General features: G+C 41.4%; 1 protein-coding gene across 1 annotated transcript in view; it reads right to left on the bottom strand.

Annotated features, from left to right (window-relative positions):
• Positions 1 to 25,352, bottom strand: part of LOC115633095 (phosphatidylinositol 4-kinase beta) — a 69,629-nt gene that overhangs the window by 9,973 nt on the left and 34,304 nt on the right. Inside the window, exon 2 of the mRNA XM_030530475.1 lies at positions 16,721 to 18,337. Within this exon, the coding sequence (XP_030386335.1) occupies positions 16,721 to 17,964 (1,244 nt within the window). The 5' untranslated portion in view covers positions 17,965 to 18,337. The remainder of the gene's footprint in view (positions 1 to 16,720; positions 18,338 to 25,352) is intronic.

Genomic DNA, 25,352 nt, shown 5'->3' with positions numbered 1-25,352 from the left:
GACTGAGGTCATCAGTCTCTGAAATATTAGAAATTGGTGTTTCTTGCTCGGAAAAATTACATTTTTAGCAGTGCAGCACATCAACCAGATGCTCCCTGCATTATCTTTTAAAAGCTAACAAAAAGGTGCAGACAGTGTAATGTGAATGAATTGAACAAAGCCGACAAAAAAAGTTTACTGTATATATGTATATTCGAGTACCCAGAACATATTCCTGTATGCTCTGGCGCACTTCCTTTGTTTGTGTTATGGCTGGACTTGAAGGGAAAATAGCTTAAATGCCAACGTCAGCCTGAAAGTCCAAGGCAAACAACATTTTGGTCGGATGATGGGATGGGAGTTGGGAGCTTTGGACAAAGACTTTCGAGCAACAAGACGCATATATTTTCATTTATATTTTGGCACAAGAAGTCTCAGCTGTGGCCATGCCAGCCATCGTACGATTTTGTCGCCTGTCGAGCGTGAAAATGAACAAATAACTAACAATAAAAGACTGGTATGTAATATACTTGTATGTATCTATATAAATACATATCAACTATTTTAAAAGGCTTGTCCACATTGGAATCTATTGAAGTGGAATTTATATGAACGTAGAGCATAAATTTAGATAAATGAGTAAGGCTATGTTCTTACTTCAAGCTTGTCTTAATACCAAATAAAAGAACTCTTTCCTGCACAGTCTTAACTTAATCCTTTTCCTTACAGTCCAACTCAGTTCAGTTCAGTTTAAGAGCTGCGGACGCGCCCTGCTTGTCTTTTGTTTGCGATTGTGCAGCAAACTTTTTAAAGCGGCGCTGACAAAGCGGCCTCAGGAAAAATCAGTTTGTGGCCAACATATGTCAGAAAACTTGGACCAACTGACAGGATCTGCCGATGCCGATGTTGACAAAGGGAATGAGAGAGTGCCGGAAACCTGCACACGTAATCGTAGTAAAAACAATGTGGTACATTCGAGTACACCAAGTATGTGTGGTTGCAACTTGTAAGTAGCACAGGGAAAATGGAGTAACGTAGTAAGTAGTAGTGGGAAAGCTGTAGTAAAAATACAACCTGCGACTTTTTATTGCTCTGCACTGGCTACCCTCGACTCCCAACTTGTGTTCGCCTTCCCCACCCACCAACCCATGCGGCTAGGGTTTTGTTGTCTGGCTAGTTGTTGTTATTGTCGCCATGTGTTATTCACACTTTCAGCGCACGTTCGTTGTGTTCTCTTTGTTTCTTGCTGGCTCGGTTTTCCTTGTTGCCACGTTTTTTTTTGCACTTATTCGTTGCACGAGTTGATTGGCCGTGAAGAATGTTGGCAACATAGGCAACGACAACGGCAAAAGTACAACTACAAGTGCCAATGAACATGTGGCCGTCCCCGTGACGATGCCGGCAACGAGGATGCACGTGTTGCTAAGATAAGGGGATGGGGAAGGCGGTCATTTTGTAAATCCTCGGGGCAAGTATGCCGCCGTAAGCCTGTGGCATTTGGCATGTGTTGGATGGATCAGAAAATGCAGCATAAATGTCCGTCCAACAGATTCTAGCAATTTGTAGATAAGTAGATGCGACCACAGATGCCGACAGGGGAATTTAATTCTCACCCAATTGAACCCAAAGGGGCGGGAGACAAATGAGCTGGCATCTACAGAAAAAGGTAGACAGCCACGTTCGGAGCGTGGGAGTTGCGTGCAAATTGCAAACTAAACAAAGGTTAAGTATATAAATATATTCTGAGTGGACAGAAAAAACGACAAAGATAGGTAGCGGCAGAAGCTCAAGTGGGTTTATGTGTGTGCTTCGATATATATTCGTACATATGGTGCCAATAAAAAAAACAAGCACAAACGAGGCAAGGCTTTGGAAAATTTTATGGTATAAGCTACCCAAGAAGCGAAAAGATGCTGCATCGGGGACATATCATCGGGGCGTTGTATGGGCATTAAGTTCAGGTGTTCTCAAATTTGATTAAAATGAATAAATTGTATTTTTCCTTTCCTCACCTTCGTCAGGCAACTTGGAGATGCGTATGGGTGTGCTACATACAAATTCTTTTGCATTACTCACTGCTGCGGTATTTAAATCAGGGAGGTTTATTTCACATTTGTCCTTTTAGAGGCCCTGCGCCACCTTGAGTTCAATTGTATGTTATCTTTTGTGTTTGATAGCGTACAGGTAAACGATATACTCGTATACACAGTACATACAATATTTATGTTTTTTAGCTTGGAACATGCAAAAATCGTCAGCCAACACAAAATGCAGTAGCAGCTAACATGACAGGCAGGCGGCAAACAAGAAAGCGCAAACAAAGACTGCCAGTCAGCTTCTATCCATACACACACATATAACTTGGTACAACATCCGACATCTGAGTATGAACAAAATATGTCAACGCTATAAAGAGCAACAGCCACAACGAAAGCAACAACACAGGCCACTGTGCGCTCCGCTAAGCTAAGGTAAACAAATCAGCCCCCAACCAAAGCACCAAACACACACCAACAAGCGCGACAGCACTGTAGCACAATGGCACAAATATTGAAACCACTAGGTCAGATCATTTATTGGTAATTTCAAGTTGCATAGAAGGGAGAATAAGAAAGAGTGATCTGTTTCTGTTGAAGGCTTATGGGAGACTAGTTTTATTGAGGACAAATATGTAACTTAACTGCTACTGTGTGTTACCAGATCGGTACTATTACATATGGTTGTATACTAATGAGCGTTGCCAATTACCAACATAATTTGAAAGAGTTTTTTGAAAATTGATATTTAAAATTCTTCATTACTACTTATCAATTTATATACTATATTCTCATTTCCTTTACATACGTATGTATTATATGTGCTGGTTTATTAATAAATAAATAATTTACATTGTTCAAAAGTAATGTATGTCATTTAAGGATTTATTCTTAAGTATATGTGTATACTAGGATATAACCCCTTACCCCAACATATTTTAATTTATTTATGAGTGGCTATTAAGCTACTTACTATTAGGGTATGCACATATTTGTAAATTTTTCAGGCTCGATTGAATGTATAGAATATTCTGAGAGTGTTGAGCTGCCTTTTGGAAATATCAATATCATAAGAACCTTATGTTTTTGAGAAATGTTTGATAAAAAATCAATAGATTTGAATAAACTTTTTCTACAGAATGGTTAGACTAGAGGAGATTTCTTTTCCGCTTTTTAACATAAACATAACATTATTAGAATTACATTTATGACTTCTATCAATAATTCCAAATAATTTGTACCACTGTGAAACTTTTCTTGATTTAAGCGCAGTAGTCAGTCAGTCTGGTCGGTAAGCGGGGCGGCGGGTTGAGTTGCAGTGCTGCCAACCCGTTGCCTGATTTCGTGTTTTTATTCGCGCCTTCCCATTTTGCATGTAATACGTATTGTGACCGCCGTTGCGTCGTCTCTGTCTCCGCTGTCAGACTTTGAAGAGCGGGCAGAGCAGCGCCACCACCTGCATTCAAATGCCTGACGTGACATGTCGTTGTATTTGTTGCTGTTGTTGCTGCTGCAGTCGTCCCTTGTTGAGATTCCAAAGCAACATTTTTGTATTGTTGTGGTGGCATTATTGTGTTGTTGTTGCTATTATTATTTCTATAGCTGGTGCCCACATTCCAGGCATACCGAACATCGTTAGTTGATATCGGCGTCGTTGTGTCAATTATTTACGCATTTGCATTCATTTACGTCTGCGGCAACTTTAAATTGGATCGCGTGTGCACCTTCTACATCTGTACAAACATACATATTGTACATACATACACATACACATGCACATATACATATATGCTCGTAGATATTCACGTCTGCATTTACATTTGCATTGTCATAAATCGTATGAAATGCGACGTTACCAGATTCCGATTTAACATCATTATGGAAAGTGTAACCGAAGTATTTAAACTACGTCCCATTCTGAGATGTGGCAGCGCTTGGCTGTCGATTGGCCTCGGATTCCAAATTTGTGCATGACGCACGTGTCACTCGACCCTACCTCCCTACTCGTACCCCGTTCGCCACCCAAACACACACATACACACACACACACACTGCAATTTTCCAAGCGGTTGGCCAATGTCTGCACATTCTAATACAATTTGCAGCTGGAGCTGCAACTCTGATGGCGATAACAAGAATAACAACATCCATAGTTGCAGCAGCGGTTAACGACGCGCATCTTCCATTCGACTGGGTGTTCAAATTGGAAAATTACAAAGCGCAATCGAGCGGTGAGGCCTTAAATCGAGACAATTTTTGTATTAAATGAAACCCAGAGAAAACGTACACAAACTTATTTACATATTTATTTTATAGTGGCAGGTCGGATAATAAAACAGAACCTGTTGAAAAAAGTCAATTTTCGCTCAAAGCCAGAAGAAAATAGTCGCCAATAAGCTGAATGTGCTTCATTCAATTTTAAAAAGTAAAACAGGTTTTGAGCAGAGATTTCGAATTATTTCCATCTTGATTTATTTCCCAAACTTGACTTGAAAGCAAATTGTGTATCCCAGTAACAGGCCAGATATGAGCAGAAATTGAATCACTATTTCAGAAAGCAATCCACTTCGAAGTTCATCAAGACGTTTGTTAAGAAATAGTAGAGTCAATCAGATTTATTATCCGAAGAACAAGAGGTGTTCTACAATTTTGTTAAATAAAGCGTGACACACGTTGAAGCATGCAGCTACATCTCAGGGCCAAGTCAAAACAAGTAAAAAAGCTAAAGTCGGGTGTCCCGACTTTGAAATACTCTGTACATATGTTTACAATAATTATAGAAAATAAAAAAAATTAGGAAAATAAAAAAAAAATTTGATCGATTTTACCTCTCTCGGTATTCGAACTCACGTAAAGGGTTTATAATTGCACATTTACATAGCAATTGCGTCTGTGTGAGTGTATGTATGCCTATGCGCATCTATTCGTGTCTGTGTAAGCATTTTCGCAGTCAACCAAACAGCAACATCAACAACAGCCGCGGGCAGCGCTTGAGCAGCGCTGCAGCAGCGCTGCATCAGCAAATATATTTATGGCTATAACTTCTTGTTAAATCGGTCTATCATAATGAAATTTGGCATACGGACACATAATAACCAACTGGGGGTATTTCCAAAATTTTAGTTCGAAATTCCAAGAATTACGGGAGTTACGATTTGCGTGGTAGAGGGGGGAGGGAGGGGAATTCCAAAATATACATTTTCTGCGTATTCACATAAGGCATCTGGGACTAAAATTTGGTGTTCCTAGGTCTTATAGTCTCCGAGATATAGGCGATTATACGAATGGAAAATCGGGAAAACCCCCATAGGGGGGAAGTGGGGGGGAAAATCAAAAAAATAAAACAAACTCGTATAGAATACACACATAACGCATCTTTGTGCAAAATTTGGTGTCTCTATCTCTTATAGTCTCTGAGATCCAGGTGTTCATACGGACGGACAGACGGACAGACAGACAGACAGGGCTAGATCGACTCGTCTCGTCATGCTGATCAAGAATATATATACTTTGTGGGGTCTGCCACGCCTCCTTCTGCCTGTTACATTTTTCAGCTCCCGCAAACCTAATATACTCTTGTACATTTCATGTACAGACTATAAATATCTGTATAAAACATGTGCACTTCTATATAGTAGTTACAAAACTCTTGTCGAGGGGATCGAATCAAACAATTTGTTGCGTTTCTTTTTACATAAACAGCGTTTAAATACCCTTATATACACTGTACCCACTCCTGAAAAAAAGAAAGAAAAATTAAAAATATATTTTAATTAATTTAAAACAATGCATCAAGGAATGCTAGAGTCGAGTGGGCTTTTACCCCTTGGGTACAGGGCATGGCATACAAATGTGTATATTGTTGCTTGTATCTGATGTAGATAGTCGACAAGATGTATTCAAAACGAATGTCTCTACTTATAGTAATGTTGTGCTTTGTGTTGTTTTTGTAAATTATGCTACTTGCTCATTAATTAAATAAGACTCACAATCTGCACGTTGATTGAGGCGCAACAATCATGCAACATTGCAGTTTTCAAAACTTTCGCTGCATTGCATGAACGAAGCTCGCTATGTTAATTAAGACTTAGACCCGGCTATTGACCATGTTATTGCCAACCGGCAAGCGATTAGGCCAAATGATGAAGTGATTTTGCTGCCAGCTGTGGCAGTTCCCTGTCAATGTTCATCGATGGTCCTACCTATTACCCATTAGCCATTGCACAAAACACATTTGTGTTTAAAGCTGTTCATTTCTAATTGAAAAGTGATGTAAATGGGCATTTAAACTGTCCATCAGTAAAAAGAAAAGGTGGTGAGCAATGGCTTATTAAGGGGCTTTACGCAATCAGCTTCAGCAGCGGTTTATTAGCCACTTACTTCGCTCTGGGTACTCAATCAGGAAAACAAACCACCAGTTCCAGTGGAGCTGTGCGTTTGGATTATTTTGTGGATGTGGCCATTGGCCTGGCCAACTGGTATGCCATTGCCCCAGCCAGAGCACTCCTCATAATCATTTGTAGCCATTTTACGAGTATGTCAGTCAAGTTGACGTTTCGGCAAACATTTGCATTTCCATTTCATTTGTGCGCACAGCGGGTCAATGACACGACTACTAGCTCCCAGGGGGCGGGCTTAGGCCTCCCCAGATGCGGCTGGCCACATGAATATTTCACAAAGTTTGTTTGGCAAGTTCCGCATGCGTGTGTGCTAAGCTTTCTGGGCATTCATCACTATTAGTAAAGAGCTACAGCAAATATTTAGTAGGTGAGCATTTTTGTATGCCTCTGCTAGCTGCAGGCATGATAAGCTGCCAGGTTTTACTCGCATGTCAATTAACTTGTGCGGGACTCAGCACCGGCTCAGCTTAAGCCGACCAGCAAACTTCACGACAAAGTTGTCCAAAAACTTTTGCACACATGGAAACTATCCTGAGCAGAGTCTTGGAACATCACGCAAAATGGAGTTTGTATAACTTTGGCTTGAAAAGAGGAACAAGTGCAAAAATGTGTTGAATTACAGCTCCTGAGACTCATCCATAGTACACAGACAGACAACGCATTGACCTTAACACCAAACTTCAGACACTCTACGATACGCCCTCCGATTGTTTTCGTTTTGCCTCTCTAGTTGCTGACATTGTCAGTGCAACGGGGACTAACAAAGGCTGGCAAGCGAGAGCGACAATTTGTCTGCCTGCCACTGTTGCATGTGGAAGTCAAGCCGCGACCAAACAGCTGATGAACGATGTGTTAGAAGGGTTCTTAATACTGAAGCGAGTTGTGGTTGTTGTTCTTGCGAATGCCGTTGTTGCTGTTGTCGTTGTTGCGCTGTGGGAATGTTCCTCGAGTGCAACGCAGTGGCTGCGTTGGCGGCTTTTTATGTGCAACGACGCGTGCCAAAGTGCGCAGCAACATACACACAACGAACGAACGAAAGAGACCCACCAAGTTTATGCAAGAGAAATCGCCAAACATATATTTTGTGTGAAGATTTTGTTGATTTCGCAAAATTCATGGTAATACTAAATTAAACTGCTGTTTCGACTTTTGTCGGAAACTTTCAAAGTCAGCATAAAAGGGTATAAGCCGATAGGAAGTGGGGCTCTGCAGTCAGTCACATAACAGGGGTACCGAAACATGAAGTTCATACTCTTTTCATAATTTTATAACTATAATAAATATAGGACTTTTTTTATTATATTTATTTTATCATTATTATTTTTTAAACTTGGCTATGCGACGATGGTAGGAGCGAACTCCAATGGCCAACTCGTTGTGCGGCCTGGCAAAATTTATTAAGATTGACTTTTTCAAAAGCTGGATTCATTTTGTGATTGGTATCATTGGAGTCCAGATTTCGCGAATTTCACTCGCATAAGCGGAGAAGGAGAGCGAGAGAGAGAGAGAGGAAGAAGGAAATGCAAATACTCGCAGATAGTAGAAACGTCGCTGGTTGCCGACGACTTTTGTTTGGCATTACATTAAAGTAGTTTTTGCGGTAGACAGGAATCAAAACAGCAACAACAAAACAACAAAGAGCGATGATGGCAATAGCGAAATGCATTTAATTTTCTCTCTCTCTCTCTCTACACACACACACACAACGATGCAAATTTGCATTTGCATTCAGTGCCAAATGCCATTGAACTTTGAGAGAGAGATAGCTCATGAGGACCAACATTGGGCGTCACTTGGTGGCTTTTTTCTGTATTGCCCCCCCGTAGAGCAAATACACAAAGTGAAAATTCTAATTTGCGAAGTTGTGTCGGTTTAATGAACGTACAGCGCGTGTTTGGAATATTGGAAGAAATTATTTCAAAATGTTAGTTCCCCACTAACTGAAACCACACGGTTTGCTCTACGTACTGGACTACTAGAAGGTTTATACATACATACACATACATAAAGAGCAGGAATGGAGCAATTGCCGAACTCTGTTATATTGAGCGTATTAAAAAGCCGCTGGGCTGTCAACAGAAACAAACAGCAACTAACGATGAAGTTCCTTTCACTCCACAGTCGTTTAATCTGGCTGGCTAAGGCGTAGGATTAAAATCTAAGGAAACAACTTCGCAGTAAAAGCGATCAAATAAATTAATGCTCATCGGTGTGTGCATTAAACCTAGAAAGGAAATCCGGGAAATCTCTTCCAATTACCGTAAATAGCACAAACAAGTGAGTTGGCGATGCGAAATCAGGCAGCGAGTGACGCTGTTAGGATGTCACAGCCAATGTGGTGATGAAACATTTCGAGTATATGAAAAGTGCAAATAAAATAAGAGCGGCTTTAGATACAATCCTATATTTATTTTTTATATAACTGAAGGGTTTTTTCAATTATAAATTATTATTATCGAAATTAAATTGCAAGAAATAGTTCATTTTTTTCAGCTTATATTCTTTGAAAAATATATGTATGGGGGTAAAGATTTCCGAATACTTTAAATCTCAAAATATTAATATTCAACGATTAAAAACATTATTCTTATAATGTAGACGGAAAGGAAAATTTTCGCCAATTGCTTATCGATAGTTTCGATAATATATTTGAGTGCTGTGGTAAGTAATTTTATTACAAACTGAAGACGTCGTTTCAATAGATTAATTTATAGAATTAAATCCTAATAGATTTATGTCGCACTATAATGTGCCTCGAATTCTAGGACAAATCTCAATTTGCTAAACGAAAAGTAACAGCAGCGACAGGAACGGAAGCCCATACAACAAATCATGCTGCCAGGTCCCACTTGGCACTGGCGGGCGTCGTTGTAGGAGCGTCTAGAGGTGGAGGAGGAGAGGAGACCCCGAAAATGAGAAAAACGACAACAGCGAGAAGGACGTCGTCAAACAAGCAGTAAATTAATGAAATGAAACATTAATGGAAGAAATATGTATGGATAAACGCAGGCAGGCAACGACAGCAACAAGCTCCAAGTAGCAAGTAGCACGAAGCACCCAGCGGCTGCTGCTGGAAAACACATCTCGCTGAAAACACAATGGGCCCGCCGGCTGCGGCGAAAGGAGTGCGGTCACAGGGCAAGGATGCTGCTCGGGTAACAGCTTAGAAAACGTTGGCCAGGAAACGTTTCCACAATCGAATGAGTGGAGAGGGGTTTTTGTGTGTTTTCTACCTCCAACAAAGTATGCTGAAATGATGAGGGAGAGGCTGAGGGAGGAGGAGTAGGGGATGGGTCAGTTCTCAAATGCTCAAACGACCAGACGCTAGTCCAAACGCCTGCTTTGCTTGTGTATTGCGGGGATTGTCGCACGCAGGCTCAAATTAAACGGTACTGCGCAGGGTGTGGCACGCAAGCAGCATGACGTGTATACACACACATATATATTTATTTATATATATGTATACATAAAAATAAATGTTTCAGTGTGTGTATGTGTGTGGCAATTACAATGGCATTTCACACGCGCCGCAAATTTTGCGCTATTTTTATTGAATTTTGATTTAGTTGCCCCCGCCTCGCTCGTGTTGAGGTGAGGGAGTTCTCTCTCATAAATATACCGTTAGCTGTCAATTTGAGGTTATGTTACACAGAGTAGAATTTATTGTGTGACAAAAAATCCGTTCCGTTTTCCTTTTTATAGCCAATTATTTTAATGTTTTATTTATTTATGAGCGTAAGGCCCAAAAATGGAAAAACGGATGCGCATATGGCAAACGGGATTTGTCAGTGTTTTCTGCCACGTTTTTCATGCAAATTTAATGCGTGCTAGGCTGAAAATATTTTGCGCCCCTTCCCCAAACAGGAGGTCTGAGGCGGCCGCTCACTGAAGGTCGCAACTAATGTGGACTGTTAAACCATTTTTTGCAAGAGTTAGCCGAAGATTTGCCAATTTCGTGAATTTCGTTTTGCTTTTGGGTTTGCTTTCCTTGCCCTCATGAATAACTGAGCAGTAATTTAAGTAGAGGCGAGATACGGGGCCAAAGGTTCCAAGGTGCAACAGAGGCGCCAGCTCTTTGCAATTTGGTCGAACCAATTGAGGATGGGGCCAATGGGCTAAAAGGGTGCCAGCCATGGAGTTTTCTCATTACAGGTTGCCAAGCAGTTGCGCGTGTGCGTCGCTAATTGGCAGTTGTAGGTGTCATTAATAGAATGCTGGCTGTTCGCTGTTGCCAAAGCAGCTCCTGTCAACCTTAATAATAAACATAAAAACAGACGACGCGACGGTTATTGCGCAACCGTGTGTCGGCATGTCATATGGGAAATTTGCATGTTCTGCCAAAGGCGCCACAAACAAACACGACCAGAACGGAAGCGAAGCTTCTTCCAGCATGAACACGTAACGTATGCAATGCATTCACAATTTTATGTTTTAATGTATAGCAGTTTGTTGGAAAAAGAATGAAGGGGGGCAGTCAGCGACAAAGGTGGTGGTGATGCCCCCTACCTCCGAGGAACGTCTTGCACGTGCCCCGCATAAACACATGTACATACATATGTATACTAGAGTGTTGACGCAAGGCTCTAAAACAAAGTCCAGGCAGCTGGAATCCTGGTTATTGACTTTACCGTCATTCGCACAATTGATGGCGACTCATAAAAATTGATGCGCTACGAACATATTGCAACAAAGTGGATGTCAGTCATCAAAAATCAGATGCGAAATGCGTACAAATTCACCGATGGTATACTATATGTAATTTTTCTATTTTTCTTTTAACTAAAAGTTAAAACAAGAAAGGAATGCTCTTTACTTTCTGAGGTCCTTGAGTTCGTCTATCATGCTGCCACCCCTGCTTCTGTATGTGACTAAACAAGTACACCCAATTCTGTTTTTACACGGTTTTATTGCGACTTTATTTCAGTTAGCACGATTTAAAATAACATATGATCACTGTTTTATACGACTTTTTCTGGAACCAATCTACCGTGTAAAAACAGAATTAGGCATATATTCTTTTACCCTTTGGGTAATGAATTAGATTGTTTTTACACAGGCTTAGATGTGACTTGGTTTAGAAAGTATTTCAAGTACTTTAATAGGTGGAAGAAGTACTAAGCACAATTATACATACATACTTCTAATATATTATACTTTAAATATTTAGCTAGGCAGACTCATCTGAAAATGGTATACCAAGTCAGCTGGAATAAGAACTTACAATGCAATGCTGCATTTGTGCAGTAGAAACCATAAGCCATGATAATGTTATTCTATTCAGCCTCCTTCACCATCCATGCACTGATGTTATTTGCTTAAACTCATTCCAATTGCAGTCTATTTAAGCCAAAGATGAATGACTTCCAACGCTGCACCCCGACCAACGTCTCAGACATTTTAATCAATTGTTGGTTGTTCGTCTCTCAATTCTCTCCGTTTCTTCCGCACTAACCGCCCTGCTCTCAATTAGCTTAATTAAAGCAAGAAAACGAAGGCAGGGAAGTCTCTCCTTCTTCTGCTGCTACTGCTTCAGGCACTCACTTGAAACGCAAACCCAAAGCCAAATCGAAACGCAAATGAGTTATGCAATGCTCGACAATTGCATATCAATTGAGCCAGCGGCTGAGACCACTCGGGCGTCGGTCAGTTACCAATTAGTTGAAAGTTTTGCGACAAATTGAGCCAAGAGATGGCACCATTATCGATGGTCGATGTTTGTCTCGCTTCCACAACGCTCATGACTGACTAAGCGGGGCGTCGTTGATGTTGGTGTTGTTATTGGTATCGCAGTTTTATATGCAAATTGCAGCGACGGCAGTATTGCGAATGTAAAATTCCGCTACACTCGCAACCACATACTCGTACACACACCCAACCGATTGTTGTTGACTTGTTTATTCACTGCATTTTCCGTATCAAAGAGCTAGGCGGACACATTGTTGATATTTGAAAATCAGATTTTTCGTGCGCACACGCATATAACAGAGCACCAGCCCCATGCCCCTTGCCCCACACCTGCACCCGTCATTGCAACCCGTTCGCTGATGATGCCCCACAATTCCAACTAAGTCAAGTGCACGTTTTGCATGCTCAAGCGGATATTTTGCGCACTGCTCGAGCCTTAATATATACATACATATACATTCGTACTTATGTAAATATGTATTTACATGCATCTACTATAATAATATTCTGTGTATATTTTTTCAGTCTGCGAATTTACCTCTACGTGTCGACACCATTAAACATTGCTGGCCCGCATATCCATACATTCAGCCTTCTAGGCTGGAGGCAGAGCAAATGCTCGTAAATATTAAGGACTGCAGCCATGCCCCACCCTACCCGACCAGCTGCGAGGGGCGCATAAATCGGCTGGAGGTTGTATGTATTTCCCTGGCTTGCCTTGACTTAACCTTAAGCTATTTTGGCCACAACTGCGCACGTTGTTCTCTAATTGAAAATCAATGGCAAGCCAAGTGGCTCGAATGCAACTTGCGTTGCAAGTGACGCGACAAACAGCAAATTTAGTACAACAAAAGCGATAAAAGGCAAAGAACAACAAAACCAGCAATTCAATTGATTGTGTCAAAGTTGGGCAACTGGGAGACACGCAAGGAAGCGTCGATTCAGCGCAAAATATGCAAAGTAGCACCAACTCTTCTGCACTTTCAATCTTTAAACACTACAAGTAGACTAGATTGTGCAGTAAAGACGAGAAAAAGTGATACCGGGAAAATTGAGATAACACAGTATTCGGATAAGGCGACAGTTCTCATACATTTCAAATTAAAACATGTTTTATTACATTTTTTTTTTGTTGAAAGCACCGTGTTCTGTGTTTAAGTTTTATTTTCCAGACTTATGCCATAATCCTTTTAGCGTGGATTGTCGTGGGAAATGAATATTTAAAAAAATTGCAGTCAATCTCATTTCTATTTTCTACAAACTCGGGCGAAGCAGAGCCTGTACTTTACTTCTATCACTAGGCAGTTATTGTCGTTCTGTGAATTCTTGTTTGAAAATTGAACATGTAATGTCTGCCACATTTAATATCCCTTATTACACAATTGTAAAGAACATGTTAATTAAACACTGCACATATAGCGCCGTATAGGGAGCCCGGCAACTTCATAGTCAATAACTTCAACTTCACGCAAAAGTTTGCAGCAGCTTGTTCAATTGATTAAAACTACTTGCAACATCGAAGCGAAACCTGTCGGGCCGTGCTCGGAGCTCATGCAATATTCGTCCATAGGCCTATCATAGATACATAATAAATATATACTATATGCATGCACAGCGGTGCTACAACAAGAACAAAAGCAGCATGGAACAATGCAAAGTTTCTTCTTACATTTTCAATAATAATTTTGCATTATTCAAGTCCCCCGAGTCTGTCTGCCTATTTGAATGGCTGGCGGCATGATGACGCCAGGCGCGCCTGCGTGTCGGTGGGCAATTCACAGAAGGGCAGGGAGTGGGATGCGGGAGGCGTGGGCATGGGTTGCATGCTAGGTGCATGGTATGGAATGGCGTGGCATGCATGGCAAATGACGTGTGGCGCGACAGGCTGAAAGTTTTGACGCCATTGTGGTAATTTTTGCAAAACAAAAACTATAGCAACAAAAAGACGACGTCAAATTGAAATGGGGAAATTTTTAATAGGCTGCAACCGACCAACCGACAACCCGACCGCCCGATCGCCCAACCGGAGACGCCGGCACAAAAGTTGTTAGGCAGTTTAAAGACATCGAGGTTTGACGCCCAGCTGCAATTTGCAAAGCCTGCTTAACGCAGCTCTGGGCCACAACAACAGGGACACTACTATACGGACGCTCCCTTGCAAACAAATGACGGTGCGACTGGCGTCAGAGTGTCGGGCCAACTCACAACGTAGCCTACAGTCGTACCTCTCTAAGTAGTCAGATTAGAAAAATTGTCTTTTCTGTGTAATGAAATTTTTTAAAAATGTGGAAAATTGGGAAATTAAACCCATAAAAGATATGAAATCGCGGTCTCAATTAGTATAGGATTGAAAACAAAGTTGATAACTATGCAGAACGTAACGTAAACAGTCTTAAGAGCAAACATTTGGAAAAAAGTGGAAAACGGGATGGGACTTGGCACTCTTCACGTTCCCATAATCACACAAACATACTGCACAATAGCTTTTTGTAGCTGAATAATAGCACCAATAAATCATTACATCTTCTTAGGGGTCTATGCGTATTTAAAGTGCAGAAATGGTGAAAGGTTGAGGTTAGGTTAACAGGCAACAAGACTGACTGTACCAGGAAGAATTGTAATACCATTTTGTACTACAATATTGTGGTCATCGTGGACTAGAAGAAAAGGCGAAGAAGAGACGCTGCAAAGTTTTGAAACGTGCCATGTTGATTAATGAGAGGCGTTGTTGTGCTTGTTACTGCACTTAGCTTTGTATTTATGATCGCCATTAAGCCGGGCCGGCGCCTTGGCGCACCTTCTTAGCGTGCTGGTGTTAAGGCAATTCCACGCCCATTTAAAGCAGAGTTCTGAACGCTTCTAAATTTAACGGCTTACTGATTGACGCTGTCAATTATTCAATACATTCAAAAGGCTGCCAGCCACAATCATCCAATCAACCACCCAGACAAGGCGACACTTGGCAGCTTGGCTTGCGTGGCCTTCAGCTAGCTTTTGGGTATTCCTGTTTGGCTTGAATATTACAAGCCCCGGCCTTAATTATTAATTGTCTAGTTGAAAGTTTTTTACGAATTGCAGGCTCATTAGCGGGTGTAGCAACAGCTGTTGCCTGAATGTCTGGCCGATTGGCTTTTGAAGCACAATAAAAAGACGACGAAGAATGTAACACAAAAACTTTTCCCTGGCCGGTCGTGATGGTGCCAATAAAAGTCCAATTGCGAATCGCAATAGACACTGAAAAGTAAAGTGCCTGTGGGTGTGTGTGGACAGTGAGGGCTGTACAGAGTGGGAAATTGGGCTACGAGCTGTGGTTTCATGCAGGGGCACAAAGGTTATGAGCCGTACCGACCGCATGTAGACCGAAAAGGTAATTGGTAAACTAAGCCGTTTATGTACAAGTATACAAGGAGAGACTGGCAGACAAGGCAGCAGCAAATTGGTGCAAAATTTGTTGAGCTCAACTGTACGCAAAGGAGACGTTTCGGGATGGCTGCTCGTCCATTTTGTCCACATTGTGAACAAATGCAAATTACTGCCGACCCTGTTGTTGCTTTTACCGTACACCATTCCTTTGCATTAGAAGTCAGTCAGAATGGTAGAGCAAGCACTTGGCCATGAGGCATTTCAGAAAAGGCTTAATGACTCTCGTTGCTCTACCTTTTTGCCAGAGCGCGTTGTAGAGCTTTCCGTTTCACAGAAGACCATTATTAATTGCTTGGAGTTGAATATAATAGCCAGCCAAGTGATATTTTTGTACTGCAATCCGCCAAAATCAATAATCAATTATGCAAGAGGCAGCAAGTCGGGTGACACAAGTTAAACAAGTGCCAAGCATGTCCATGGCCTAGAGCCTAATCGCAAAGAGAGGGGGAAAGTCCTGCACATTTTACATTTGTTGTTATTGCTGTTGGAATAACAACCACTCGCACGCAAATAGCCACATATGTACAAGTATGTGCATAATTGCATTGGGTTTCAAAATCCATGCAGTTCGAGTAATTAGATAAACAGACAGATGCAGGAAGAGTCAGTGACCAACAAACTCATATGTAGTTATCTAAATGCGGGTATAGAGGCTGACTCGTACACACGAACAAATGTGCTAAGGCTTTTATTTTTGGCAATCGATTGACACTTTATTTTGACAGCAGTTTCACAATTTATTTCTGGCCTACGTTCTTATTTGCTTTTCTTTCTGGCTTCATTAGGCAGCCCGACTTCAAAGCAAATAAACAACAGTATTACATCGAGCACCTGTTCTTCCTGACTTCAGTTCGCAGCAATGGAGGACCGTGATTCAGCCTCCTTGTATATTTGCAATTATTTCGCAATGTTCACATCCTTCACATCCCTAGTATGTCTGGCATTGAAAATATAAAAATACATGCGGTTGTCTGCTCTTGTGTGTGCGATTGATATGCAAAGAGCCCAGCAATTTAATTACGAGTTCTCTGAAGTGCTTGTCTGGGACAATTGGGTAGTTAGGGGAAAGAACCGCCATGTAAATATCCTGATTCCTTTAACTTAATTTATGTTCTAACATATTTTATTTAGATTAGATAGGGAACAGATATTTTCGTAAAGAGGAGCTGCCTCTCAATCAAATGGCTTGTCACTCACCTAAAATCCAAGCTCAAGTTCCTCTGATGCGTTGAAATGCGTTTCGGTGGAGTGCCATTGGCGCCGGCCACTCCTGCCTGGCCGGCTGGTGGCGCAATGCTCAGATTGGGTCGACCATGCACCGACGGCATTGAGTGATTAAACACACGACTCAGAGTGAGGCGCGGTTTGGAGTAGCGTGTGTGCTTTGGAGTGCTCGCCGCCGAGTTGACTGTCAGGCTACTGGTGCCATTCGGCACGATGATGGGCAATGTGACGGGCGCTGACTTCATGAAGGCGGCTTTTGTGGGTTTCATAAAGGCGGGCACATAATTCTCACATTCGGCCGTTCTGTGCATGACAGGCGATGCCAACGGTGTTTGGGAGTCATCTCCCCCATTGGAAGTGCACACGGCCAGCGGTTGGGAAGCGGTGGCGGGCTCGGAGCCCAATGACGACAGAGTCGTGGTGGACGCTGAGTGCGGTTCGCAGGTAATGGCAATCGAGGAGGCATACGAACAACTAGCCGAGGAATTGCTACTCAGACTCAAACTCAGACTTTTGGCTGGACTTGGCTGTGCTTGCGCGGCAGAGGCGGTTGTTGATGTAACCACAGTGGGACTGTGAACCACAGTGCTATTGCTGTGCTCGCTGCTACTACTCGTGCTGTTGCAGGCGGCCGTCGAATGCTCCGATATGTCATCGTCGTCCGGCACTGCCCCCGCATATGACGGCGGTGGTGAGCAGGCACCGCTCAACGGCTCGCGTGTGTCCATGTTGCCATTTTCGGCTAGGGTAACGAGGCTGCCAGTGCAACTACTTGCCTCGCTGCTCTTGCCATTCATGTTAAAGTCCGAGTCACTGGACAGACGCACGGTGGCAGGCGCGCAGTGATCCACAACATCGCTGCCACTTGCGGTGGCACCATTAAGCCCGTTGGCTGGACGGAAATTGAGCATTTCGCTGCTCTCGAGCAGACCATCGGTGGCCACCACAACGACGGGCGACAGCAACTTGTTGGCAGTCTCTATCTCACGTATGTGGCGCAAGTACTGGTAGCCATTGTCCTGAGCCACAGGCTTCTTTTTGGTGACTCCGCCGCCCACACTGGCTATGGTAATGGTGCCCACAATGCCGTTTTGCTGGCCATTGCCGGCGGGTATACCATTGCTGGTCGAGACTGCTGCACCTGCTCCATTGCTGCTCGCTGCGGAGGCTGTGGAGCTGTTTTTCTTTGTTTTAAAAGCGGAAATGACGGAGTTCATTTTGATTTCGTTTTTGAATGGGTGGTGTTATGGAGCCGTCTATCAGAGCCCGGACAGTGCCAGTTGAGTATAAGCGGCGCTCACAGTGGGTTAATTAGATTTTTGGTTTTGGCTTTTGATTATGTTGCGATTTTCTTTGCGTTCTCTCCGCTAGGCCATCCTAAATAGGCCTACTTGTTGCTTGCGTATGCACAACCTTATAATTACTTTTCAGTTCCATTTCTGGTAGATGAATTGCTGAATTGCCATAAATTGAGTCATTTTGAGGTTGGCTCATTCTGGTCGTTGTTTGCTCTGGGTTTGACTCATTAGGGTTCTTCACAGGAAGGCCACATGCTCGTTCTTGCACTCATGGTTGCATTGGGTTTTTATTCTGGAAAGAGTGAAACACAAATTGCTGCTAGTTAGTAATCCATTGTAGTACATTTCTTATTCAAAATAGAGCTGCTCAATACAGGGATTTTTGAATACTTGAGTCACCACATTAATCCAAATGGTTGGCCTCAAATTTCTATGATGTGTACCCCTGATATCATTTTTTAATTTGTTACAACAAAACGTTGGCGCCTGTGCCTCACAAAAGCGGCCGACAATCGGAGTGTCCTTGATGCGGCAATCACGCGACAGCCCCTCAATTGCCGACCCCCCACAGAAGCCAAGCTAATTCACGGGCAGGACACGCATTGTTTGTTTGTCTTATTTCACCAAAAATCTCTGGCATATGACCAAGCGAAAAATCGGTGACGGCAAAATTATAAAAATAAACCGTCTAAATGAACAATTTCAACATAAATAGCAGAACATCGCAAATTTGAAGGTGGCGCGTACATTGGTATGTGTGTGTCTGTTTCTCAAGTGGCCATGAAAACGTTCTAAAATATTTTTGTCTAAAAAACTTTTGTGTGGACAAGATCATCAAAAAGGGTGTACGGTGTGGGAAAAACCAAATTTAATGTTGACGTCGCTCGGGACCAAGCATGTAAATGGCTTTCAGCTTCTAAAGTGGCCCGCATCCACATCTACAGTGCAAAGATCAGTCGAGAAGCCACTTTCAAAACCGCCCGACGGTACATTGCACCCTGAGCCATTGGCTTGGGTATCTGCAGCCTTGACCCATATATTTGTGTGGTCGTTGTTGTTGCTATTGCTCATACTATACATACTTGTAGTATTGCTTAAGTGCTTTCTTCTTTGAATTATTGATTTTTAGTTTGGTTTACTTTTTCCATGAAAAAGTTTCGTCTTTTTGCCTTTATTTTTGTTTTTCAGCTTTTAAATGTCGCTTTGATGGTCAGTGGAACGTGAGAAAAGCACCAACCTGCGGCTTTTGTGGGGGTAAGGGAGTAAACAATTCCCCCCTAATCATAAGCTTGGGTTGACCAATGACTTAAGCTAAAACGAAAAATGTTATGAGCAAAACGAATGGGACCTTTAATGGCAATGGTTTTCCCAGCGGTTCTCTAATTCTAGTTAATTATGTGTGGAATTTTTGAAAAAGAAAGCAGACAGCTATACAAATTTAGGAGATAGAAAATACTTCTCTCAAACTAATACTTATATTCATAGTGAGGTTTCGATTTCATAATCGATTAAAACAATCACTTCAGCGATTTTTATGATGAAAAGAAGCTTTCATTCCACAGGCAAAATACCTAAAGAAATTAAAGACGTTCTTTGAATACCAAATTTACTAATCATCTTGCTTTTCTCTGTCCGCAAGAAGCTTAAACCTGACCTAATTGTTGTATTTTTAGGGCCACACTTGACTTTCTGAGCCTGCCCAATGCTCTTCTTGTCTATAGCTCTGTTGATGATGATTAATGATACATCATATTGTAGTCGGCTTGCCAGTGCATCAAGGCTTGACAGAAACGGTGAACAATCCAGCGTGCAATCAAAGTACGTTTATGGAAACAAAAACAAACGAAAAAGTGTAGCAGCCATGAGAGCAATTTCAATTAAAGCTGCAACTACAACTGCTTGCACAAGACAACAACAACAACAGCAATCATGCTCACCTTCAACGCGTTTGTTGAACGTTGTGGCATGCCGGCGATGCGAACAATGTGCGGCTCCTGGTTGCACACATTTTCGGCACGCGCTCTTTTGCAACTTGCCTATGGTGCAGGTGGATGCCTGCACTTTGAAAAGCGTCCACCCTCTCCCCCTTAGACTACCACCCACAACCAGCTATGTAACAAGGCATCTCTGCTTAGCAATGCTATCAGAGCTAGGCCCATTTCGTACTTCCCATGCTGGCACATTCCACACTAGGTCGTCGATGCTTTGTGCGCAGAGCAGCAGCAGCAGCGGCAGCTACCTTGCCCCCATTTCAGACCGCCGTTGCATGCTGCGCAGGCTGCTCGTCGCCCCTCCCCCTCTTGGCCCGTAATGCAACTGTTGAAATTTCAATGCTTTTGCTTGCTCTCTCACAACACGTTGGCTTGACTTTCTTTTATTAGCAAGACATTTAATATTTATAAGCTGCTGGCCTGACCTCAATTACCCGCTGTTTTAACTCTGCCTGCCCCTGCCTCGCTCCGCACCCCCCACCCCACTGTTATAGGGGGCATTGCAATCAAAGAGCCTCAATCAGTGCTGCGTGTGCCACATAACGAAAAAAACTTAACAAGAAAAAAAATGAAGAACGATGGCAAATAAAATTGGAATCTGTATGAGTTGTGAAGTCAAATAAAAAGTGGGCGTATTGTTTGCATTTACTCTTGTTATTGTAAATTGTGCTTGTTTTTGTGGTTTGCCCCATAAGTGTCATTGTTTTTACCTATTTGCCATCGCTTTTCAAGCGCAAACTTTACTTAACCTAATGACAAATAATTTTACACTCTTTGCGGCCTTTGGGCCAATTATAAGTGCCAAATGGGTGTGACGTACATACGCAAACAAACGTACACATCTAGGTATACGAGTATATTTGTATACAGTGGTAAAAACAGACTGCAAAACACTGATTCATCAATATATAATAAAAGATAACAATGCAGTCAAGCAAGCCTGACCGCAAAATATCCTGCACTAGAACATAAAATGTGCCATAATATAGAATGAATATTACAAATTAATCCAGCTCAAATAACTGTTAACATATTTAGATAATATTTTTGATTTATGATGGAGATATATAAATATCGAGAAAATAATAAATCTATCCGAGATAAGTATTATGCATAATTTTTATAAATAAAAAGTTCTAATAATAAAATAATAAAAATAAAATAAATACTTGTACGCACAAGTATTCAAATTTCACCTTTCGGTTATTTAATTAAAAGCTTATTGGTTTTACGGTCCAGCCTAAAGGTCAATATCAAATTTTATTTATCTACCTAACTATACAGCGACATTGTAAGATATATATGTATAAACAGAAAAGGTTGACAAATGTAGAAGAGTATTCGAATGAGTTGGCGCAACTAATTACTCACACTATTGACAGGTTTATCAAAACACATAACATTATTTATGACACATTTATAAGCTAAAAGATATTATGCGTGTTTATTTTTTTGCACTACAACTAGATGCTCAATCAATGCCGTAAGTAGAAAAGCTATAGTCGGGAAGCCCCAATTTGAAATACCCTGTACCTAAATGTAGAATAATCATATTGAAAGCTAGACAAAATTGAAAACAAAAAAAAACAATAAACAAAATTGTATTCCTTTCATACCTTTCAGGTGCAAGGTAGTGGTGCCAAGGCTCAACAATTGTGTGGACGTGTGTGTGTGAGCGTATCTATGTCACTAGTTATCTAAATGCTTCAAAGAAATGGCACATAGATATTTAGTTGCGTGCTTTTCAACATGAAACAATCTTGACAAGAAAAACACAAAGAGAGAGAGAGAGAGAGACATAATACGTCATGGTTAATACAATTAAGCGGCTAATCAAATCCAATTAAAGTAACGCCAGACTCAACATAGTAGATCGGTGCTCTGTTGGATAGTTGGCAGTAAAATTTGGATAGATACCAACGTTTTTAAAGTTTAAAGTTGTTTGGGCCCAGCAAACTTTTGCATAAAAGTTTTGTGGTAGTGGGATTTTTTCATGTCTACTTAAGGAGCTTTGAATCGAAGTCTGACAAGTGTAATGCCAACTAAGGCGGGGCAGTGTGTGGGTGTTCGAATTCAATCATTTAATCATTTTGTTGTAGCACGCCCAAGCTCTATTCAACGCCAAGCCACTATGCTAATTTAGTCAACTCGAAATAAGTGGACAACAGAAAAATCAGCTTCTACTTTTCAGGGAGATCGAAGCAATTCAGAAATCTTTTAATTTATGTATGACGGATAGTTCTATAATTAAACCGTTTTATCAACGGAGCTGCAACAACGACTGAAGCAAAAGCTCACTATCGTTCTGATTACAATTTCCGCAACTCATTCTGAACTCATTGAAAAGCAATAACAAAAGCAAGCAAGCTGATAACAGTAAGGCGTAGATTTCAATGGAAAGCTCCTCAATGAAGATCATATTCATATACAATGGGCGCACTGATTCATCGGCCCGGCAGAAGCAACAAATGCCATGCTATCGTAAATAAGTCAAAAATTAATTTCACAAACAAGAATGGAATGCTAGAATGGAGCTGGCCTGACTCTTAAATACACCAATAACAAAATTATAACATTTACTTTTGAAAACTAAATTATATAAACAAAGTAAAAATTATTTAACGAATAGGTGGAGACACAAGTACATCGGGATCGTATCTAGACCTAGCACATGTACACGCTATGGAGTAAAAAAGTTCAGCCAATGCAGCGATTACATTTATGGCTATAGCTTTCTTTAAAACAATTACAGTAAACATTTGAACACATAAGCACAAACCGGATGTAATTAACAAATTTGAGTATATAATTCCAAGAATTACGGAAGTTAGGGAAAATCATAAATAGCGGTGGAGTGGAGGGTGCATCAGAAAAAAAACATAAACTTGATATGTCTAGGGCTTGGGGTAACTTGGACTGCCACGCCTCCTTCTGTGTGTTACACACAGGTGTGTACGATCACTCTAAACAAAGATAAAAAAAGAAAAAAATAAACAAAGACTTCGTGGTAATTAAGCAGATTAGCGACAACCGACGCGGCCAAACGGTGGACATCCCAAAATAGATACAGACATACACAAAAGCTAATTAAATGCTCGTATTTAACCCGACACATACGAATATGTACACTCAACTGTAATAAACGTTTGCCATTACGGGCAGATAGTTCTAGGTTCTTAGATGACTAGGTTCGGCCAATTTTTCCCACAACATTGTTGAGACAAAGAGTGGGAGCTCCTATCGAGTTGTCGAGCATTATGGTTCTCATTGGAGGACCCTTTTCGTCCGCCTAAAGCGATTCCATTCTCATTCACTTGTGGGGTGTACAAGCTGAATTATAACTATGCCTGTGTGTATTTGTGTGTGTGGCTGGCATGTGAACTCAATGACCTAATCAAAGAAATGAAAAGTGCGCATGGCGCATGTGTTTTGTGACTATTCTCTTTTTTTTGGTGTGTTGCTTAGTTTAAAATTTTTTTATTTTTGGGTTGCCAACCTCAACCTACAACGAATAACAAAAAAATGAAGGAACGTGGGGCGCGCCGTTAAAAATAGCGCATACAAATGGAATTAACATTGAAAGTAAGCACTGGGCGCGAGTGAAAAGGGGGAGACGGGCCCTGTTTACAGACTCTGGAGGGTCAAGCGGCGGCAAGCGGTGGCAGCTGCTTTCAATTAATTTAAGTGCAAAATTTTCACTGCCGAGAATAAAAACGAGTAGAACGTAGAAGTTGAGTCTCACCAGCCCGACTATTGAATACGCTGGGCCCGCCCTGCTTTCATCACGAAAATTTCTCAACTAAAATAAACGTTGACGCAGTGATTTCAAAGATTATGGCGAGAAGTTATAAACAGCTCAAAAGTACAAAATTTGTTTTTATATCGTTATAAACAAAAAAGCGATCTAGTTCCTAGTTCTTATGGCTTAAAAATGTTCAGTGTAAATACGGACGGACATGATGTATGCAATTGGCGTGTGTTGTTGATCTTATGTGGGGTCTGCCACTTCCCCTAGAGCCTATTGATTGCATTTGGCGTTTAAACCTTCTAATATACTTGTACTCTTCCACTTTCCAGTTAAAGGGTATAACAATTCTACTGGGCCTTCTTCCTCAGTTCATTGTAGCAGCCTTCTAGTGCGTTGTTCCTGTTGTCAAAGCTCAAAGAGCAAATGATGTGCTTGGCGCACAGTCGTGAGCAACAATTTATAGCCTCGGTTCGCACGCACGCGGCTTTTGGCAAATGAGAGAGGCAGAGAGAGAGTACGAGACGGGAGAGTGATGATGATACTACGAGTATGCATGATGCCATGTGTGAGCAAACCGCCGGCTTGTTATTTTTTTATCGGAAACACGTGCAAGCTTTTTGAATATTTTGATGAATGCCCCTGCCAAATGTATGAGTGAGTGTGTGGAGACACTCCTTGCTTGGAATTCGCTCTCTCCCTCTACCTACCAACGCTTTTGCGAAGGCACCCCAGGTTTTTGCCACACACACACACACACACTCAAACACAGGTACACGCACTAAATTTCTATCTGTGCCGCCGACCGATAACGCAGCTGAGTGAAGGCTGTCGATGAAGGCAGTGGCACAAGCCGCGTGCTGACTACCGAGCGTGTTGTAATAATTAACAAATTGTATAACTTTTTCGCATTCCTTTGAGTTTCATAATAAGCTGAAAGCAATAATAATAATTCACTCACTCAACACTCGTCGTTCGCTCGTTTGGCGGCCGACGCGCCAGAGAAACATTTTCATGTTTCATTTTAATAAAACAAATTTTGAATTGCGTTGATTGGGAGGGCGCCTTTTGATTGATGTTATGCCGAATTTGGCAATTCGGAGTGTTGACTGATTTGCTTTAATTGGCCGACTTTTATGTTTCATTCAATTTTCTTAATTTCCTTTCATTTGCTGAAAGTTGCAAGTTGCGCTTAAGTAGCTGCACAAAGTCATGGAAAGCATTTAAAATCGTAGTGTGTATATTATATATTTATACCATGACTACAAATGGGAAAAGGCCATTTTAGTTGAACTTGGTATCTAGATTATTCTAAGGCCAAGAATGAACAAGCAGCCCCACTCCCCTGGTTCAGTTAGTGCGTAACTGTAATGATATGTAAATTTTTAAGAAATGTAGAGGTGTGTTTTAGGGAACCTATATTATAAACTAAATACTCCATATGCCACATAATACTTGTATATATTGAATGAGCAGCAGCAAAATATGTATAACTTTAAAGATATCTGACTATGCCTCATTATCCTTAGTTGTAAGAAGCGGGCTTATCTTGAAAGATAAATAAGGCATTA

The sequence above is a fragment of the Scaptodrosophila lebanonensis genome, unplaced genomic scaffold, assembly GCF_003285725.1.
Source record: "Scaptodrosophila lebanonensis strain 11010-0011.00,11010-0021.00 unplaced genomic scaffold, SlebRS2 tig00001415-arrow-pilon, whole genome shotgun sequence".
NCBI lineage: Eukaryota > Metazoa > Arthropoda > Insecta > Diptera > Drosophilidae > Scaptodrosophila > Scaptodrosophila lebanonensis.
This window is presented reverse-complemented; position numbering and strand designations above follow the sequence as displayed.